Source organism: Lepisma saccharinum, chromosome 12 (genome assembly GCF_977018435.1).
Source record: "Lepisma saccharinum chromosome 12, izLepSacc3.1, whole genome shotgun sequence".
Lineage (NCBI taxonomy): Eukaryota > Metazoa > Arthropoda > Insecta > Zygentoma > Lepismatidae > Lepisma > Lepisma saccharinum.
Genome location: NC_139240.1, coordinates 63,784,888 through 63,807,797, shown reverse-complemented (window position 1 = coordinate 63,807,797; position 22,910 = coordinate 63,784,888). Strand labels below are relative to the sequence as shown.

At 39.3% G+C, this 22,910-nt stretch overlaps 1 protein-coding gene across 1 annotated transcript in view; it reads left to right on the top strand.

The window, feature by feature from the left end:
• The first annotated feature begins 1,270 nt into the window (after positions 1–1,270).
• Positions 1,271–22,910, top strand: part of LOC145996162 (facilitated trehalose transporter Tret1) — a 40,282-nt gene continuing 18,642 nt past the window's right edge. The window contains exon 1 of the mRNA XM_083132511.1: positions 1,271–1,464. Within this exon, the coding sequence (XP_082988637.1) occupies positions 1,402–1,464 (63 nt within the window). The 5' untranslated portion in view covers positions 1,271–1,401. The remainder of the gene's footprint in view (positions 1,465–22,910) is intronic.

The following is a 22,910-nucleotide window of genomic DNA, read 5'->3' as shown; positions in this document are numbered from 1 at the left end:
GTTCCACCAGCATATATAAAATATTACATGATCATTTAGCTGTGAGAAAGGTATGTTCTCGTTGGATCCCACACAATTTGACAAGAACTCAAAAAGACGCTCGCGTCAATCGGTGCAAACAAATGCTCAATAAATACAATCGTGGTGCTTCAAAAGACTTATATAAGATTGTAACAGGTGACGAATCATGGATATATGCATATGAGCCGGAACGTAAACAGCAGTCGACTGTATGGGTGTTTCAAGATGAACCCAATCCAACAAAAGTTGTTCGCGCTCGAAGCACATCGAAACAAATGGTCGCCTGTTTTTTCGGGAAAACTGGTCATGTGGCAACTGTGCCTTTAGAGGAACGTAGAACGGTCAACTCTGAATGGTACACAACAATTTGTTTGCCAGAGGTCTTCGGTCAAATACGGAAAACTAACAAACGCCGTCGGATCATTCTTCATCAAGACAATGGCAGCTGTCACACATCTCGTCTAACAACCGACTTTATGAACATTCAAAAAATCGAATTGATGGTTCATCCGCCGTACAGTCCTGATTTGGCACCCAATGACTTCTTCTTGTTCCCGAATGTCAAGAATAAATTGCGTGGACAACGATTTTCGTCGGCGGAAGACGCCGTTGATGCGTTCAAAAACCATATTATGGAGGTGTCTCAAGAAGATTGGAAAAACTGCTTTGACAAATGGTTCGAACGAATGCAAAAGTATATTGACCATAAAGGAGAATACTTCGAAAAACAATAAAGCAGTTTTCAATGCCAAATTCCTGTTTTTTCATTGTTAGGCTCAAAATATAAATAGTGACCCTCGTACTACAAACAAACTATAACTAGCGTTATTTGCTTATGGAATATTATTCCTTCAGGTTTCCTGTCGCTTCTGTTAGTACAGCCGTGTGTTGAGCAGGCACCATTGCTTCGTAAATCTTATTCAAAAGTACACAAAATTACATGCTTTCTTACGGCGTCCTCGAATGTTTTGGTCTCACTTCGGCTCTGTCACGTGACCCGGCTTCAGAAACAGCTCGTAGTGCTTACTCCTCCCTTTTACCTCCATGATAACGACAGAGAGAGAGAGAGGGGGGGGGAGAGAAGTCAAAAACAATTGAAGGGAACTGCGAGACGTCCTTGGCCGAGTGCGAAAGGGGAGGGGACAAAACACCGCCCCCATTGTAAGTAGATTGATTGACACTTTGTGGAAGGCGCTGTTTCTGAAATCACCCATTGCGTTTTACCAATAGGATCCCGCTAGAGGGTTTGTCCGAAGCGTAAACCGATTGCAGGTCAAAAGCATGCTATGTGCTTTGTGGAGCACACACATGCGACCGTAGTCACGTGACCAGAGCCTCGAGGCTTGTTACTTCTCAGCGAGGTCACCTTCCTTGCGGGAGATGACATCCAGCAACTTCGGAGCCTGCCGTGGACAGACGTGGGACGTCGACAATGGGGACCGCGTAAGTACTGTCATAGCACGGCTGGAACAAAGCCGTTTGTCTCGATTGTCAGTTACGTAAGTGCGTATGTGCTCCATATGGTGTCTAAGGTTGTCGACATTGCAATTCACCTTGTGTAGGCACTTACGTCATTGTAGCAAGCACCAGTCTGGCATTGTTGTTTAGCTAATGACGAATAAATCGGATAATGGCGAGATTAGCTTTACTAATCGCGTATGTCTCAGTCTTTCTAGTTCAATTTTGATTTTGAGGTGACTCTTAAGTCCACTTGATGCAGGGATAGGTTCATCGGGACTGGACCTACAGTTTAAAGTGGTATCTGAAACACTATGTGCCTCCACCGGATATCAAACCCAAGGTATCTTGATTACAAGGCTAAGGAGAAACCACTAAGCCATCAGGGAGGCCCGCCCTTCTACAGGGTGTCTGCAAAGTTACGCAACCGAGATTTTAAACTTAAAGCCGCGGTGGTCTTGTCGGTAGGGCGTCTGCTGTGACGCGGGTGTCCCGGGTTCGATTCCCGGGCACATGTAAGGTCGTAAAATTTTCGCTTTATCCCCACGTAAAGCGGCTCTGGGGCTCATCCAGCTTCAAATCAATGGGTACCTAGGGGTAAAAGCGGAGCGTGGTGTTATCACATCACCTCCAAAATGGCCGAGATCGAGAATGTGCGGGGCCTTACCCGCAAAATGTGCCTTCGTGTCACGGTTCTGTATGCACGGGGAACTTTGCTTTATCTAATTGCATACCAGACACTCTGTCAATTCAGTGCACTGTCTTCTAAATCATTCGTCGTCGCGATTAGCCAAACGTGAAAGAGGGGCGACGTAAAATGACGTAATTCAATCATTTAATCTATTTCCAAACCGCCCAATAGTAGGGAACGCATTAAGCATGTGATTGCTACATCCTGTATTAATCCGGTCCCCGGCCATAAGTGCCGCAAAAATTTTAAGGTGGATGAGTTTTTTGTTTTGCTCCTGTTTCGGCATGCCTAAAGAAAGGGGAAAAAAGCTTGGGTAGACATCTGGCATACCGGGCCCAAGTTTTCTAGGGGCCCATAAATTCAAGATGGCCGCCGCTTCACCACGCACCAACAAATGAAATTGATCAAAACTCCTTTAAAATTGGTATTTGACAATTTTGCATAGAGACATATCTTGTTCAGAATTGAAAACGGAACACAAAATATTCTTACAGTTTTTTTCATATCTTGCACTGTTATGAAGATATTTCCAGTGATCCAGTATCCTTTCTTTAGGCATGCCCTAATATCTGCTGGCAATATAACATAATTGCTTAGAATCCTTGCAGAAAAGGGTACGGAATTCTTTCACTGGATATATCTCTATAACAGTACAAGATATGAAAAAACTGAAATAATATTTTGTGTTCCGTTCTCAATTCTGAACAAAATATGTCTATGCAAAATTGTCAAAAACGAATTTTAAAGGAGTTAGGATCGATTTCTTTTGTTGGTGCGTGAAGCGGTGGCCATCTTGCGCCCCTAGAAAACTTGGGCCCGATATTCCAGATGTCTACCCACGATTTTTTCCTTTCTTTAGGCATGCCCTAACAGGGTCAAAAGAGAAAACTCGTCCACCTCAAAATTTTTGCAGGATTTATGGCCAGGGATCGGATTATACAATATCTTATCTCACGTCTACCCTTCCAATGGTGTTAGGGGTGACCCTTCGTGAATCACTCAAATGTCTTCCACATAGTACACCCTGCACTGCACCCCTGCAGACTAACTCACTCTGGCGTCTTGACCCACAATCCTCTGCGGGGCTAGTCTTATTTTTTGATTCTCCTTTCACAAATTTCATCTCATCACCTTTCCTCCTCATTTTCGAGATTAGCCACAACAAATCAAAGGAAATCTACATTTCTAGCTTACGTTAACTGATGAAATGGGTGAAGAGAGAACAATGAAGCATCCATTCCTAACCCGGAATTCGAATCTAGAACCTTAGGATTCATGGCATGAAGGTCCCTAGAAACTGGCATTGTTCATTTCAAGTTACAAAAAAATCAGAAAGCTTGTTATCATTATCTTGATCACGGAAATAGACTTTGGTTAGTTAGTTATTCGAACGGTGGAACGAAGTAGAAAATGCATTAAATCGAAAAATAAATTAGCGTAAAATTCAGGAACCGGTTTACGTAAAAATGTGTCTAAAAGATAATAAAAATCTGTGCTAGATATTCATTCATCTGGATCTAGTAGTAAAATCTCCCCAGTGGTATAATAATAAAAAATTGAGAATAAAAAAATATTTTAATTAGATTTATAATAATTATTATTGTATAAGACTAATCTTAAACGTGATAATAATTATTATAATTGTTATCATTAGTCGGGGTTCTTCAGCCATCTGCTAAAACTCTTCCTATCTTGTGCCATTCTCTTTAACTTCCATTAGTGTCTTCCCTCTTTAAGTAACCATCTCTGACAGGTATTGTTCCCATTCTATCCGAGGTCATCCTCTTCCTCTCCTTCCTTCTGGTCTTGTTTCGGTTTTCTTTCTTCTCCCATTCTCATGACATGTCCATACCAACCCACTGTTCTTCTCTCTATTACCTCTTCAATTGATTCTACTTGTAGCTTTACCCTGATTTTAGTGTTCTTGATTCTACCTTGTCTGGCTTTTCCTACGACTTTTCTGAGGTATTTTATCTCTGTTGCTGCTAATCTACTTTTATGCTTATTTTGGAGCGTTAAACTTTCGATGCCATAGAGCATTGTTGATTTAGTATTTTTTGTATCTCATTTTTCCTACTATTGTATTACTTATTTGGTAATATATTTTATTTGTTTTTAGAACTCTGCTGTATATTTCTTCTTCTACTTTTCCATCGCCTGTTATTGTTGTTCCGTTGTTCTAGCTGTTGTCCTTCCAATTTTATTTCCAATCTCTCTTCATTTCCATGCTTTCATATATGTATTAATTTACTCTTCTTTGGGTTCACTGTCATTTCTCTATCTTGTACTGAGCTGGCCCATTCTATTACTGTATGTTGTAGCTCCTGTTTAGTTTATGTTATTAATTCTATGTCATCAGCATACAGCAGTGATTGTACTGTACATAAACTGGTTTAAGTTTTCTCTTTCCAACCTTACATTTTCGATTGGAGCTTTCCATGACTTGGGGTGTAATAGGTGACCTTCGAAGGCATCCAAGTCTTGCAGGCCAACGAAGCTCTGGCGTCTGGACCCGCAGACAGTATAATCCTCTGCGGTTTGTGTTTTTTTTTTTGTTTTTTTTTTCATTTGAGTGTTGGGTGCACCTTTACAGCCTCAGCTTTTAAAGCTAGGCATGAAGAGTTTATCCTACGAGTTAATTTATTTTTCGTTGTTTTCTGCCACTTTTGGCTAATCGCGACGATGGGGATAAATAGTGATGAGATGAATGAAGCGACAAATATGGACGACAAAACACGAGCTCAACAGAAAACTATACTGGCTGCGAGCCCAGACTCAGAGCATCGTTAGTCTACACGGGTGTACAGTCAAAATGGAGAAATTTTCTATCGGCAAATTTCTTTGAGGAAATCTGGAATAAGATCGCACGTTTCAATGATCTAGAATTATTATTTTTATTATCCATTACTTTGAACGAGAGTGAAGGCATGGTATTACTTGCAAAATTTCATGTATGGGTAAGAGGTTTTGCCCCCACGTGCTAGAATATCATGCATTACATAAGCGTTGCGTTCAGGTTAAGTTTTATGGATGAACACAGCAAGTTCGCTTATCATTTGGCACGCACTTAAACATTGACGCAAGCGGAATGTTGGCATTATCGGTTTCATCATTCAATATTACCTTACCCTCTGCCATTTTGAAAGTGCGCTCTTGTACGCACGTGTGGACTGCAGAACGGCAAGTTTGTGGAGCGTTAAGAATGTAAGAAGGGTGGAAAGGCTTCGCTGGTCGCGTTCATAAGCTATCGTTATCGTATTCGTAACTCCCGCACAGCTGCGCTCCTGCTGGCCTTGTGATGCAGTGTGCGCGCAGAAATCTCGCACGGCACAGCGCTCTCGCTCACCTTCACTTGTGCAAGCTAGTTGCCCACTTCTGCCTCATGTAGGTTGCCAACGCTCCCGGACAAACTTCGTTATATTTCTTATGATTGTAATGTGTTCTTTTGGCATTTGCCGAGCGAAGAAATTTGTTATTGCAAACCAAACAAACCTCTCAATAATATTTTGAAGACTCGTAGTCAAAAAAAAATGAGTCATTGGAACTAATGGGAAGTTCAGGCACACACGCACATTGTTGCAACAGAGCGTCTACACAAGACCTGCAGATTACGAAAACAATTGTTGTTGCGTCAAAGTCTCGAGACTTCGTTATTTTCTTCGTAGAATGTTGGAGTTGCGTTCAGTGCATGTCAGTATTCGTCTTGTTGTCACGGCAGTTCGGAGTCGAGAGAAAATAGAAAGGTACCAGTTTCATAGATTGGAGACACAATAAAATCGCATATTTTTGTGTTTCGCATGTATCGTACTTACCAATTGTGTATTGCGGAACATAGTTCAAGGTGCCATTATGTTTTTTTACACGAAAACAAACGCAATTTTTCACATTCTGAGTGCTTTTTTTATTCCTTTTTTCGCTTCCGGAACACCCAATGTGGCGGGCACATTTTGACTCACGTTGTCGGTATGCAGTGTTTCAACCTTCTTCACCGAAAAATACCTACCGGCGCCCACCGAGCGTCGAATGACATGGGTACCTAGGGGAAACTCTGGGGGGTAAAGGCGGTCAGGGGCGTGGTGCTGATCACATCACCCCACTCACGACCGGATCAAGAAAGTGTGGGGCGTTACCCCCACACCCCCTATATGACTTCATGGCGTGGTGCTAAAGCGCAGGGGAACACTTTACCTTTTTTTATCATGTTCGTCACTTTTGGAAATTATACATTATGCGCGGGTAGCTGACGGATAGCCCCACGAACCATACACAGATAGCCCCACGAACCATACACGGATAGCCCACAAACCATTCACGGATAGCCCCACGAACCATACACAGATAGCCCCACGAACCATACACAGATAGCCCCACGAACCATACACGGATAGCCCACAAACCATTCACGGATAGCCCCACGAACCACTTCCGATAAGTTAGGTTAGGTTTGGTTACGTTAGGCAAGCATAGTAAAAAAGGGGGGTTTGAAACACTGACAGGGGCTTACGTCATCAAACGTACGCAGCATCCGATTGGGCAAGCAAATGAAAGCAATGGCAATTGTGCGTCGGTGAGATATTTCTCTTAAAAAATACATGATTTCCCGGTCAAATATATTCCACGATGAAAGAAAATACCTCAACGAACGTTGTAAACCTTGGAGAAACTAATTTCCGTGAGTAGTTTCTTTTGTAACATTGAAGAAATGTGTCTCCGATGTATGAAACTGTTACCAATAGAAAATTATTACTTTTGGTCGCGCATAGCTGCCGACAAAATGGGGCGGGGATTAAGTTGGGCACAGCGAAACGGCAAAGGTTAGGTCCATGGGCGTCCGGAAGGGGGGGCAAGGGGGGGCCGTGGCCCCCCCCCCTGGAAAATGAAAGTCAACCAAAAAATATGTATTTCACACATATAATTTCATTTTAGCCACAATTATTTGTGTTAATTATTGCATGAACACCATAAATTCATATTTAAGCAATGTTTTTTAGGGAACAACACTATTTTTGGGGAAATTTTGCCTTCGTTTGCCCCCCCCTGGAAAAAAATACCTTCCTTGCCCCTCCCTGGAAAAAATCCTGCGGACGTCCATGGTTAGGTCGCTCCCCCTCCATGAAATCCCGTGCCCTCTCGCGCAGAGACTTGTTTTCGTTCGATTGCTCCAGATATACTCCGGGCAGAGCATACTTTTACTTACAAATTGTGGTCCCCCAGAGCTCTGATTACGTGCCTACAGACAACAACTGACATTCAGGGCATCAATCCCGGAATTTCATTCTTTAAAGTTAGCACGCGTAGCCTTAAGCCTGAATTACACGAGGCTACATTTCCTATTGGATCTTCAAGTTGGACTTGGACTCGTTGTGTGATACTTGCTCATCAGCTAGTTTTTACCTCGCACGACACTCGTTACCGTAATTGTTAAACTTTTGTTCTCACAAGGCATTCCGCAGACGAGCGACTTGAACATTGTACGAATTGCTACTTTCCTTCCAATTGCCAAAATTTAAAGTAAACTATGTGCTAGAAATTGACTAGAAAGAAAAAATGGTAGTCAAGGCACACTCACCACGCTGTTAATGAACTCGGGTATGTTCAACAAAATATGTCAAACATTGAATACAGTAAAGCGTCCCTGAATCTCATTTTTTAAAATGAAATGAAATGCTGTAACTTTATTGTATCTTCTGAGTGAACAATCTAAAATTGTCATTTGCATAAAAATCCAAGTATTATAAATAATCAAAGTAGAAGGTATTTTGTATATTGTTCGTTCATCTTAACTTTTTTTTATTTACTTGTGTTTTGCATTGTATCCCACCACTGACACAAAAAAAAAAACAATTCATTTCTCATTCAACTCCACTAGAATATTCAAAGGTGAATTACCTTTTCTCTTTGTCTTAAATAATTTATTTTTCATCATTTGAAAATTCCCAAAAATTAAAATAAATTTCTTATTGAGTAAAGAGACAGTGACACAAAATTATTCACTTGTAGCTACAAATCTGAGAATGCATTCTAATCATGTTTAATCAAAAGTGTTAAGTGTCATAATTCATTGCACAAGAACTAAGAAAATCCATGCCTGACTGTCAGTAGAACACTTACTTTAATATCAATAAATGTAGTCTGTGCTTCCCATCCGTGACAATGGAATGTTCCAGCGGTAATAGTAAAGATTTTCACTATCAGCTAATCGCATCTGTCGTGTACAAATCTCATCTTCCTAGCAATGAGGCAAAAAGTCCACGACTGTAGGTCGAGGACAAAATTGATGTCTCTGAACACGGAAGCGAGATTCAATTATCACGCAATATATATCCTTCCCTCGGTTACGTAACCAGAATGAAATTATATTTTTCACACGCGCATACACAAACTTTAGTGTAATGGAAGCTGCTAATTCGAGAAATGATGGAAACGACACTTGATGAGGGAACAATTGCGACATGTTATCTTCCCACAACCTTCGGGGCTAGAAAATGGCGCAACGTTTATAAGATGATATCTTTTATGATTGCCCTTATGAGGAGAATGATGTCAAATATAGGGGCTATCCACCGGAAGGAAGTGTCTTCGCGCGGACGCCATAGTATTAGCACAACTTCCGGTTCGTAGGCCCACAGTAGCCCCGTCTAATTGGCTGGACTTTTTGACTCGCTTTGACTCTCTTTGCACAGAAGCGTCTAGTTCGTTGATTTGGAGTCAAGTAGTGTATTTGGTGTCTGCACAATCTGCACTTCCTTCCGGACCGGTGTATGTTTGGTGTATGGTCACGTGGTGCGTGTTAACTAATCAAATGACCGTTTAAAGTGGCAGACAGGAATTTGTTGAATATTTTAAACTTGAACACCGCTTTCCATCTAGTTGGTTGAACGTCATTTCCTTGCACCACCCTGACACTGGATATACCTGCACTGCACCGAGTGTCAAAAAGTGCAGCTAAACCGAGTTAACAGTAGGAAAAAACGATAGGGTGTGTGGCAGAGAATGTAAACATTTTTATTGCACGTTGTGTATAATAAGTAGCTATTCACTTTATCTCAAGTCATTGATTATGAAGGAGAAATTATCGTAAATCAGGAAGTGTTTCTTTTGTTCAGTTTCTGGCCATTTTCCTTTCTACATATTGCAACACTACCGCATAGATTTGCAATTCGTTTCGATGGCTAAATTCACCTCTTACCGTCTTCTCGTCATCACGAGGTAGAGTCGAATTACTTTCGGAACATCTCCAGCGGACTGCGCGAGTCTGTCTAGCGAGCCTAGTGGGCGTGTAGAACCTGAGCATGAGGCTTAGCGATAGATTCTGGGTTATGATGACGTCAGCGGCTCGCTTGGTTGATTGGCTGCTTCGAGAGTTGTGACTCGTTCCGATGCTTCAAATGCATAACAGCCAAAGATGTTACGGAAATAATCTCCCTCTAAACAAGCTGTTGCCCCCCCCTGATAAATCCGGCCTTACGTATGTTGTTGCTCTGGATTTGAGATAACTGCCATGACCCTGACAGTGTCAAAAAGTTTTGGAGGAAAATAAATTAAAAAGCAATAACAACTGCGACAGAGTAAAATAAAATATATATATTTGTATATCCTCGCCGGTGCATGCACTGCAAATGAATTGGCTTCGCGAATTCCCCCTGAACTGCAAATCCTGATTTCATTGGAAATAACCGTGTTTCCCCTCCCTGCGATTGTTGCTAGTAATTTGCTCATCGCGTAGCGTGTATGGAGAACGGAAGTGGAAGGTGACCTTGGAAATTTGCAAGTGGTGCAGGTCTCAAACTAACCGTGTCACCTACAAAAACACACAGGAAGATGTATGCCTGGAGGTAAATAGACCACCACAAATGGTAATCTGCCTATGGCGATGTTCGATTCATATTATTGCGTGCGTCCCAAATGGAGTAGTGGCAAGGTTGATTGATTTAAATTAATATTTAAATTAGGTGATTTTTTGTTAAATCACTGATTTAAATCACTTGAAAAAATAATTTGTAGAAGAATGTACATTAGGATTTCGTAGATATCAGAATCACTTTTGGTTACACTACATAAATCTCGTGATCATTTAATGGTGTTTATTAGACTGTGAGAAAAGAAACAAAATATATGTACTAATGGGGTGAAGCTCATACGAAAGGAAGTGTAATATGTAAACTGTCAACACACTAAAAATTATCTTGATTTAAACTTCAACAATTTTTATAGGCAAAAATAGCAAACATTTTGTGTAGAATAATATGCAAAATACTAATCATGTTCAACATTATCATTAAACTGTAAATAAACATGGTAGCTTGCATTTTGCAAACTATCGTTAAAAATTTGCCAAAATTCTGCTACAAAGACTATAAGTTACAATTATATAGTACATCCAGAATGTTATATTTTCACTAGAAGAAAAGTTACTGAAATTATTATTGTTTCATTACCACAATCAACAAACATTTCAATAGTTCATTCATATGTGCAGGATCAGAAACAGAACAATGTATATTTACATATTTTTTTTTATTTGCTTTAATCAAAGTGTTCAAATATTTTACAGGACCGTTTACCCGAAATAGCCTTTCTGTAAAAAAAACATATATCTATATGTATGGTGCCAAAAACCATACAAGCTATTTCAATCGTGTTTTTTTTTAAAAAAATCCGATTTAAATAAAGAAAATCATCATTTTTTTTTTTTAATAAATATCCACCCTGCGTAGTGGTAACTTGCTTGCATTTTAATCAAGGGGGTCGGGTTTCGATACCGGGTGGAAGCACAAAATGGTTTCGATTCAACTTTAAACTGTAGGTCCAGTCCCGATTAGCCTTACTGTGCATGAAGTGGGCTTAGACATGTAGGTTCATGTAAATGAATCAACAATGTATTGTTTCCATGTCATCTTTTTAACTTTTAGATTAATTGCGATTGGAATGATAAATAACAGCGGCATGTCCAATAGAAATGTTTCTATGTTTCTCTCCAAAAAAGGAAGCGAATACTTGAAAAAGTTTTTTTTTATTCATTTACTTATTTCACTTTTCTGCCACTTTTGGCTAATCGTGAAGATGATGATGAAAGGACAATCATGTGAAAAAATGGTGAAAAATCGTAGTACATTGACAGTTTGTCATCACCAGTGAACGGATTTATATGTAAATGTATATTTATGAATGAAGCTGAAATCAGTTATATTTTGTATTATCTTTGCACATCAAGGCACGTAGACTCGAACAATTCAGTTTTCAATTTCCATATTTCTACATATATTAGGTTGTGGTTCATATTTTACATATTTTAGTTATTTTTACATATTACTTCCATATTTTAGAACATTTCGCAACATATACTCCATATTCGCGCAATAACTACATGTCCCCATGTGACCGAAAGAGTTGGGTGTATTTCTTGCGAATAACTGACAAATTTCAAATACACTCCCATTACTGCTTGCGATATTGAACGCAGTTTAATATAAATCCATCTTAATTGAGGAGTTACAGTTACGCACCCATTTACTTCAATATCAATGGGCACTGCTACAAAAAAAAACTTACGTACGCAAGTTGCAAGCGTTTTTTCTATGTTGATTATTAAGCTGGATACTATGTTTGAAAAATATGATGAATAAGAACTTTCGGAATCCCATGTATTCCTTAAGGGGAATCAACTTCAACATCAAGTTACGGCTAATGAAATAGAAGTTTCGACTTTTCCGCTGGTGAAATGCATCTTCAAACTGCCCTCTTGCCGTTGATATATTTTTCTATTTCATCGGAAGTTTGATTGATATTCCCAAGAGAACAAATCAAATAATACTCCCATAAGCCCAATTCATTTCTCCTTGCCTCCTACGGCCATCCTGGCAGTGTTGCCAAACCTGATGAGCATAAAAGAGCTAAATTTCACCTTAAATAGAGTTAAAACTTACTTTCAAGGAGCTAGATTTAGGAAGGCTGGATAAAGTCCCTCCCAAGATAATTCTAGTTGTCAAAAGAGGGGGGCGCTGTATTACTGTTAACTTTACAGTGATGACATCATCACCATCTAGATCCGGCGGGATAACCCATCTCAATAATCCACTGATGGTCGTATGAAGTCAAAAATAAAGGATTCCCTGCTAACAATGTTATGTCAATTTCACGTCAGCCACGGCGCTATAAAAAAGTAACTGGGGAGATAAGGGGGAGTGGGGCGACGCAGCCAATATAACAATATCACGTCACGTGCAAAATTTATAATCATGCCAAAAAGTTGGTCTATATGGGTCGGAACCAGGGATGGCATCATAGTGGAGCACGAGGGCGGGCGCCCCAGTTCAAGCCAAACTAGTGCACGAAACAGCCAGATCTGGCTCCAAGAGAGCTAAGTTGGCAGCACTGCCACGGAGGGAAGAGCTTGGGAAGAGTCCCGTGGAAACTGTTCCTCATGCCCTTAAGTGACAACAGAAGGAAATTCATGTTCGAACACTTACAACAAAATTTGTTATTAATTGTTTTGGAAAAAGAAAATGAAAACACACTTTCTGTTGTTTTATGTACAATTAATGTCAATGTAAGCGTACTTGTATTTTATGTAGCTCGTGTAGTGACTTATATTATTAAAAAGATAATTTTTTACAATTTTTAGTCCATACGTAACTTCATATTTTTGTGAAAATAACGAAATATATATTTCCATATTTAGCACATTTTTGCTACATATAAATCCGTTCTCTGCTCGAAACCTACTCCTTTATACCGGTAAATAATCCTCCGGTGGTGAATAGAGAATAGTGTTTGGCATTCTGCGATTTTCCTTATTTTATATCGCTGTTTTGTCACCACTGATCCTCACTATCCCCCACCTCGTCTTTTTTTTCACAAACACCTAATTTATGGTCTCAAGCAGAGAAAATGGGCACTTTAGACAACCTTCCTCCCTATCTAACAGAATTTTAAATGACAAGAGTTTTTAAACGCTTGGGTAATTGTTTACAATGAAATAACACCATCCATAGTGCAATGATCATATAAGATCACCAGAACCAAATTTCTAAACCTGCTGATGAAGATGAATAATGCTCAGACGAAAATTGATGGAGACAAACACAAAGAAACGCCAATGTCAAGGCTGGTACTCGAGTGCACGAGTTTTGTGAATTGAGCAGTGAGTGAAACAGAATGCGTGGCGAGTTAGCAAAATGCTCACAACTGCATAACTCCTAGCCAAACCTAACTGTGGGCAATTTCGTGCATCAAATAAATAAATGAAGAACTGTGCAAAGCAGGAATGTCGTTATGACCCCAAGAACCTTCTACAAGTCCTTACAAATTGCCCATGTAAAAAAAAAAAACTCCAAATTATACAGGGTTAGCCTAAAAGAAATAGACAGTTTAAACGCTTTATAAATTGACATGTGTTTGTTACATCAGAAAGCATTTAGTACTTTTGTATAGACAAAGTCTTGAAGTTTACGACCTCCGCTTTTCGTTTGTCTTCGTGACGTCAGCATCACGTGAGTACCAGTGACGTAAGTCGAGCAGTATGGTCGCTAGCCAGGATTGAATTTGATAAAATAAATTCTGTTACTATCGTGCAGTGTCGTTTTAGAACACTGTATGGTAAGCAACCACCCACAAGACAGACAATCTACGATTGGAGCAAGAAATTTAGGATAACTGGTTGTCTGTGCAAGGGGAAAAGGAGAAGATAAGAACTGGACTATTGCATTGATATCTGTCGTGTTACAAAAAAGACTGTGAAATTATTTGGATAGAACTCAATTTTCAAAAAAACAAAAAACTTCTAATTGGATCGTATTATCGCCCACATAAGAACTCTCCTATTTCCATCCTAGAAGCCTGCAGGGATTCGGTATTAGCAGCAATGACAAGTGGTGATATTATGCTATTTGGTGATTTCAACCTGTCCATCGATTGGGAAAGCCCAAATACGGGAACTATAAACTGCCAAAATGATCAGTGGTTTATTGATACGTTCATCCACGGAATAGGGTTAAACCAGTTCAACTTGCATAAAACACGTGGTGACAGTAACCTTGACTATGTACTGGCAACCCTGCCTAATATGCAGGTAACTACAGGAAAAAATCTTCTAACCTCCGACCATGACTCACTCGACGTCACAATGCACCTGCCTACCACGAAGAAAGACAAGGAATCCGTCAAGCAGAACCAACGCCCCCACCACCTATGGTGAAAAGCTCCATGGAATGCCATCCAGCGGGCGCTCAATGTCTACCCTTGGTTTTTGCTGATGGAAGAGGAAGTGAACGAAGCCGTTGAGAACTTTGTCGAAATTCTGCATGCCACGATAAAGGACTTCGTGCCCACTGCGAGACCGAGATCTACCAAATACCCCGTCTGGTTCGACAGAGAAGTTCTCTTTGTGTTAAAAAATAAAAAACAGGCTTGGTACCTATGGAAGCAGCACCCTAATGTTCACACTCACGGTACCTATTGTGACATCAGACGTCATTCAAAATACCTACTCAGAAAAAAATATAGTGAACATATAAATAACATAACAACCGAATGTACTACAAACCCTAAGAGATTCTTCACTTTACTAAATTCAAGAAAACAAAGCCCAGTTATACCTAAAGAAATTGTTCATAATACTGATATTGCTAGTGGAGAAGAAAGAGCCGAACTTTTTAATGTTTTTTTTCATCAGAACTTCTCACCTCCCTCACTTTCCGACTCTCTCCCCCACTTAAATGCTGTCTGTCCTCACACACTATCTTCAATCAAAACATCCCCCGAGGAAGTAAAATACCTTCTCGCTTCATTGCCCCTCCACCGGTCCCTAGGTCCAGATGAAATCCCCACAATATTCCTATGTAAAACAGCCAACTCCTTGGCTCTTCCTCTGTCTGCCTTACTCAACAAATGTTTCTCTAAGGGTGTGTTTCCTAAAAACTTCAAACGGGCCAACATTGTGCCCATTCACAAAACTGGAGATAAAAAATGTGTAAAATCCTATAGACCAATCTCGCTTCTATCGCCACTATCAATTATTTGTGAAAAAATCATCAAAAACAGGTTACTTCAGTTTACGTCACCATATATCAACACAGCACAACATGGTTTTCTTCCAGGCAGCTCTTGCCTAACAAATCTTTCCGTCTTACTTTCGCATGCTGCCAGAGCTATTGATAATAACTCCCAACTTGACACTATATATTTGGACATTTCGAAAGCCTTTGACAAAATTAATCATAAATTTCTCCTTCATAAATTATCATCCAGATTTAACATCCATGGCAAATTTCTCTCTTTACTCCAGGACTACCTCCATGAGCGTGAACAACGTGTTGTTCTTTCAGGTACCTCTTCTAACTTTCTTCCCGTTTTGTCTGGAGTTCCCCAGGGGAGTGTCTTAGGGCCGCTCCTATTCCTTCTGTACATGGATGACCTCCCTGAAAAACTGTCCTCCCTCCCTATCAATATACTTTTGTTTGCGGATGATTGTAAACTCTTTAAGGAGATCTCATCGCATCATGACATGATGATTCTTCAAAATGCTCTCACAGAACTTGTTAAGTGGTGTCGTCAGTGGAATTTAGAACTAAACCCTCAGAAATGCTCTTTCCTTACTTATTCCCTAAAAAAGAACAAAGTGGTGTCTACTTATACTATTGAAAACAAACCAATCCAAAACGTTTCCACCCAAAAGGACCTAGGTATTATCATGGATGAAAAACTCACTTTTAATTATCATATTATCGCTACCACTAAAAAAGCCATGCGCCTTCTCGGTCTTCTATACAGATTTAGCGAAATTCAAAACCCATCATCTCTTGCTTTATTCTTTAAATCTTTCATCTCGCCCATCCTTGAATACTGTTCCCCAATTTGGGCAATGGCCTCAAAAACCAATCTCACCAGAATAGATTCTGTTCTCAGTTTCTTTCTTGCAATTGTTCGCCATAGAATACCTTCCTTTCGACATGTATCCAAATCAGACACCATGGCTGCTCTGAATATTCACGCTCCATCCTTTCGTCGTGATCTAGCTGACATGAAATTTTTATACAAAATAATAAATGGCAAAATCAGAACAGATCTCCTAATCAGTGAATTCTCACTTAGGGTACCCCAAAAGCTAACGCGCAACCTGCAACTCTTCCACAACCCAACCACTAGGCTATCCCTTCTACAACGCTCCTTGTTTTACAGGCTCCCAGAAATCTACAACAAACTTCCCCTGAATGTAGATATATTCCTTCCAGAACGTAACTTTTGTATATTACTGACGAAGAACATGTAAATCTATCCCATCTTGTTATTGTTTTTTATCTTTTGTTATTATTTGTTTCTACTTTATGTTGTTTCAGTGTAAAATGGCCAAATAAGACTGTATCTGAAACTCTGAGTAAATAAATAAATAAATAAATAAATAAAAAGGGTCACACATAGAACACTTGTAACTTACCAATGTAAACTTCAGGACGTACTCTTCAAACCATATAAATATTTCAGCCCTATTATTTAAACTCTTCTTTCTGTAAAATTTTGAAAGTGTCTATTTCTTGCTACGCCCTTTGCGAGTACGTACTTAAATGTTATTTACCACGGCTACAGATATCTTAATCTCAGGGGGATAGGTTCTTTATTCGAGAATTCCAAATAAGAAATCGTTTTATAGCCAAGAGGATATAGTTAAATGCGGATCTATATTCTGAAAAACTATACACAATACAGAGAAAATATATAGCGAAGCTTGTATATACATTGAAATATACGCTCATTCCAAATTTACGTAGGTTGTTATATTCTTCTTGAAAGGAAATCTTCTTCTTCTTTCTTCTCGTAATTTCTGGCAAAAGGCTTCGTCTTCCTTCTTATCTTTGATTTGGAAAAAGGCTTATTCTTCTTTTCTTCTTTGATTATAGAAATAGGCTTCTTCTTTTTTGATTATGGAAAAGGCTTCTTCTTCTTTTCTTCTTTGATTATAGAATAGACTTCTTCTTCTTTTCTTCCTTCTATTTTAGGAAAAGGCTTCTTCTTCTTTTTCTAATTTATTATCTTTCTTTTTAAAGCGTAATCTTATTTATTTATTCTACATATGCACTCGTTTTACCCGCTTCTTTGGCAAACAATACAAGCTATACTTATAGAAAGAGTAGGGTCGACTAAACTGACAATAGCGCCACCTCCTATGTAACGACCAAAGGGGAATAGCCCAGGATCGCTAACAGCAAGCGCTGCCTATGGCCCAGTGCGTCTAATAAGAAGAGCAACCGTAAGTGCTTCGGGGCGTCTAATTTGGACACAGCGCCACCGAGGGACGGACAAATACAAAAGCTGACGATGTACTCCTCGTCAGAAGATCAAAAGGAGAGAGAGATATACATTTCTGAATTAATTTGCTCACTTATTAACTTTCCTGATTGTTTCATATACGATCATATTCTTATTTATCTTAATTGGCTATATACAACATTTTATTTACTCCTTCTATAATTTTTATACTCTTCCTTTATATATATTTCATTTACTATAATATATATAATCGCTCTTCTCCGCTCCTAGTTTCCACAATGAACTCTGCTCTTCTTTATATGGCGTGCTGCCATCTGTCGTCGCTCTCGGGAAACATTTTCTTCCTTGCATTTCTCATTGTGTCGTAGGAAACTGGCACGTGACATTCTTTTAGGCTAACCCTATATATTTCGAAAATTTTTTGCACCTAAATCACAATCGCTTTATTTATTTAGCTACTGTACTTCGCGTGATATAGACTGATTTAATATAAACGTAAATATTTTATGATAATATCCAGACAAGAAAGATAAAACGCACAAATAACAATCTGGCTCACGTCAAGGCGACTGGCAATGGACGGGTCTCTCTCGGTAACACGCGATTCGTTATCAGCGGCGAAGAGCAAATGGTACGTCGGTTGCACGTAATTGTACGACCGTCTGTAATGTCATTTGGTACCTTTGTGTCATCTGCGATTAAGCAGACACTGATGGGTGCCTTTTGTTTAGTCTTTTCTAGTGGTCTGGCAGGGAGGAGGTAGCTGCGCGTGTTTTTTACTTTGTGATTATGCTATGGAATACGGTATTATATTCTACGTAGATGAAGCATATGGAAACAAGTCTTTTTCAGTTACGAATGAGGCGAACGAAAGAAGTGTCTGTGCAAGCAGTGACGCGAGACGGCTCCACCAATTAACACGGGAAAGGAACGGGATTGCGTGGAGGAGGAAAAGCGACTGGAGTTACCAGCCATCGCAGCAGCGTGTACTGATTCACACTGCTCACTCGATTTCCCCCCTTCTCTGCCGCTTTGCGCGGGCCTCGCCTAGCTCCAGAAATAGCCGGGACAGAGTATAGATTGAAACCCACATATTTCCAACTTTCCCCTCCTTACATTTTTCGCGCTAATGCACTAATAACGTCGTCGCTTTGTAATTAAGGGCTCCCGGGTTCGATTCCCGGTGGACGCTGGTGTTGACTCGGATCACACTTTAAGCTGTAGGCCCAGTCCCAATTAGCCTATTTGTGCATAAAGCGGACTTTAAAACAAAAATTCAACTCAATCAAACACCGAGTCTGTCTATAAACTCATATCCATGCCTCCAGCTACACGTGGGGAACTCTTTCTGAGACAGCGAAGGCAAAACGCTGACATCACACCGGGGAAACCCCACTCACTTGACACAGTTGTCTTCTATTTGCATGGCCTTGTGTAGCTTTGCATAGGAGCTTATACAAATGGAAAAACCGTTGTTATTTAACGGATTTCTTTCTCTGGTTAGCTGAAAAAAAATCGAAGCACACAAATGTATTTTACCAGCGAAGAGTTGGAATTCCTCATCTACTTATTGTTTGATCACGGAGACGTGCCTGGCCCACTTTAGATGAAAGCATTTTCCTTAGCAGTTTTCTTAACATTTAAGCCATGACCAAAAAGCTACCGTGTAAAGTAAAAATTCTTATGGCATTTCAGATGCCATGGTATTTCTCAAGGATAGAATCGGTCCTAATTCCGTAGCATAACCAATCAGAAGCGAGCTCTACGTCACGAGTTCAGATGCAACATGGCGGCCGAGTGAGGTGTAAAAATGTATCACTTCACATTTTTAAAGGCCTATAATTATTCAACAGAGAGGAATAACGTTTCCGTTGAAAAGATCTTAGTTACAAATCAATAGCACTTCTTCAATACATACTCTACTAAAGCGTGTTCAGTACACGTATGGAAGAATAAATTAGTAAACACAGGGCACTGGCTATCTCTTATACCTTTCGTGCTGTATATATTATCTAACGTTATCTGAAAGAAGTTAACTTTTTCCTGGTAGACAAGGCTTAGCATTAAGAGGCCATAGTGCGGGGGCAAAAAGTATGGGTGTAACAGTCCGCCTAATCGTCGCCACTGTTTTCAAGTATACAAGAAAATTATGTCAAGGAAACTACGAACGAAATACCTCCAAAACGTATTGCCGTAGAATTATTAAGTGTGAATATACATAAACTAGGTATAAATCATGTGTAAAAAAAAAATCATATGTGCCTATTCTATATCTGAAATTTCACAGTACCCTAGAGAAGTGGTTCTCAACTTTCGTGAAACCGCGGCCCGGTAAATTATTTTATCTTCTTTAATTCGTTTCGCTGATCCCAACAACTATACTCACATATTTTTCTATTATCAACTTTATAGAAAAATTAATATGTACCCTTGAAATTAAACATTAAGAAATATGATATCACATAATCAAAAAGAGTAATAGTTCGATTATATTTAGGGTTATTGACAAATATAAAAGTAAGTTTAAATTAGTTGTCAACCACTGGATTTAATGAAATTTTGCACCTCAAGCCAATCATTACATTAATTTTATAAACGCTGACTTTCTTTGACATGTTGCATTTTGAACATGCCTATATTATTATACCTAAAAAACTGATAACAGTATTAATTTGGTAGCAACTAACCCAAAACTGGGCCGCGGTCCAGCGGTTGAGAAACACTGCCATAACAATAAGGTACAGAGCTGTGTCCTATTGTTATTGTATCTTCTTTAAAACTTATATTTTCCTCTATATTAATAGTGAATATGAGGAAGGAATAAGGCAAAACGATAATCGCTTTATCAGGGCCTCTACGATGGCGCAGTGGTAGCGTTGTCGCATTAAGGGGACCCGGGTTCGATACCCGGTGGAGGCATTTTAAACTGTAGGTCCAGCACTAATTAGACTTACTGTGCATAAATCGGACTTAAAGCACTAATTCAATCTATAATCACTTTATAATTAGTATACGCGTGTAACTTCATATGTACTATAAGAAGGGTTTGTATATCAGCATGCTATATTTTTCGATAAAAAGAAATACATGCTTATATTACAATATTTTCACATGTTCATTTGAAGTTTGGGTAAAATTTCAGTAACCACCAAACGTCTGAAATTCCTTTATTTTCTTCTTTTTCACATTGGTACTTACGTATTCTGCATTCCTAAGGATTCTTCAAGGTGACATTTTGTTTTTTTCACGCAAATAATCTCAACTTTCGACATATCGAGTAATTCTTGTTTGTTCGTTATCGCTTGCGTTACACGCAATATGGCGGAGAAATCTTGACTAGCGTTGTCCATGACCAGTGGTTATACAGTGTTGCAACCTTTTTCATCGGAAAATATCTACTTTCGTGTTACTGTTTTTGTAATTTTTTTCAGGTTCGAAAACCCCACGAACCATGCACAGATATCCCCACGAACCATTCATAAATATCCCCACGAACCATGCACGGATAGCCCCACGAACCATTCACGGATAGCCCCATGAACCATTCACGGATAGCCCCACGAACCATTTCCGGTAAGGTTAGGTTAGGTAGGGTCACGTATAGGTTACAATAGTTAAAAATTGGTTTTAAAAAAATATGCGTAGCCCCACACACCATTCTCGCATAGCCCCACGAACCATTGACACATAGCCCCACGAAGAAAGCCAAACTCATCTTGTACAGCTTTAGAAGATTTTTGAGCCATTGACACATAGCCCCACAAACCATTTGTGGAAACGTACCTTCTTCAGTTACAAAAACACATGTTTGGAAACACTGACAGGGATTACGTCATCACACACAGGCTACATCCACCTGGAAGTAAATGGATGCAATAGCTTTCGTGCATCGGTTACACATTTATATCGAAAAATAGATTATTTACCGGCAAAATTCAATGAACGATGCGAGAAAACACTTCCCCGAACTTCCAAAATTATAAAGAAACTGCATTCGGTAAGTAATTTCTCCTGAAAAATTGAAGAAATACGTATTACGTATACGTATTACTGTGCCTCCACCGGGTATCGAAACCGCGACTCCTTGCTTACAAGGCGGTGATGCCGTAATTTACCGGGCCGCGGTTTCACAATGGTTGAGAAACACTTCTCTAGGGTACTGTGAAATTTCAGATATAGAATAGGCCCATATGATTCTTTTTTTTTTTACACATGATTTATACCTAGTGCATGTATTTTCATACTAAATAATTTCAAGTCATCGGAGAGATTCTTGTGTTCATTTGGTAATAGGTCATCGTTTCTAGATAGGCGTACACACAGAACATGTGAAAAATGATCTTGCAAGGTGAGCTAGAAATTTTCAATTTCAATTTGAAAAAGCTGTTTTGAGAAGGTTCACTAAATAAAAGTATATGTTTCTGAAATGCGGTAAAAATATGGAAAATACAACTAAACATCTAACATTAAGTAGGTCTAAAAGGTTCTAACAAACTCTATCACGATTTTGCTAACCCCCGGATCCCCATATGTATATAAATCCGAGCCTAATGTACACACAAGTTGTCAAACGTTAACTCTTTCCAATTTTCAAAACGCTCGTGAACATGGAGCCTTTGACCGACTGTACACACACTCGAAAATAATGTCGATTTCTTTTAATCGACATATGTCGTATCATAATATTTGTTACAAGGCGCGGAAACCACAAATAATCAAGATATTTGATCTGAAAAGTGCTACGTGAAACCACATTTCCACGAAAAATAACAGAAAACGTTCATAAACAACACAATCCTCAGAAACCATACAAAAATTTCCACTTTTTAACGGGTGTACATTTGTCTTTGCAAACCGACAATACAATGTTAATTTAATGGAATATTAATACGTTTATAGGGCCATCTGTAAATTCTGCCCTTTAATTTGTTCTCTCTACTCGTTCGGCACAATTTTTGCCTTGTTCCTTACTCCCACCCCTTTCCCGGACTACGTCTACAGTCGCTAAACAGACTTCAGTAAGTGTTTGTCTGCACCATACAAGTTTAAAAGGGGTTTCAAGTGAACGTTACTGTGCCTTTCTTCGTCAAAAAAATATGAAACACTTCAAATACTGCACTCAACAAGTCTATTCTGATGAGTAAATTGGTCATCTAATAAGAATTCTCTGTATGAGGTACTCTGCAGTTGTATACATACTTTAAACACAAAACACACTCGGAGGGTTCGAAACCAATATGGCGTAAATGCTTAAGGTGAGATATCAAATTCGAAGTGTACATACCTGTTTCGTAGCAGGCAGTTTTAATAAAGTTCACTTACAGCCAAGTACGCACGTAAATATAGCAGCTTCGCGATAAGTATTTAATAATAATCTAGATTATTTTAATACAGTAAGAACACTTCTAATCATAATTGCACTTCATCACAAGCACAATATCACGTAACTTCCAACCTGCCGCCGATAACAATCTCA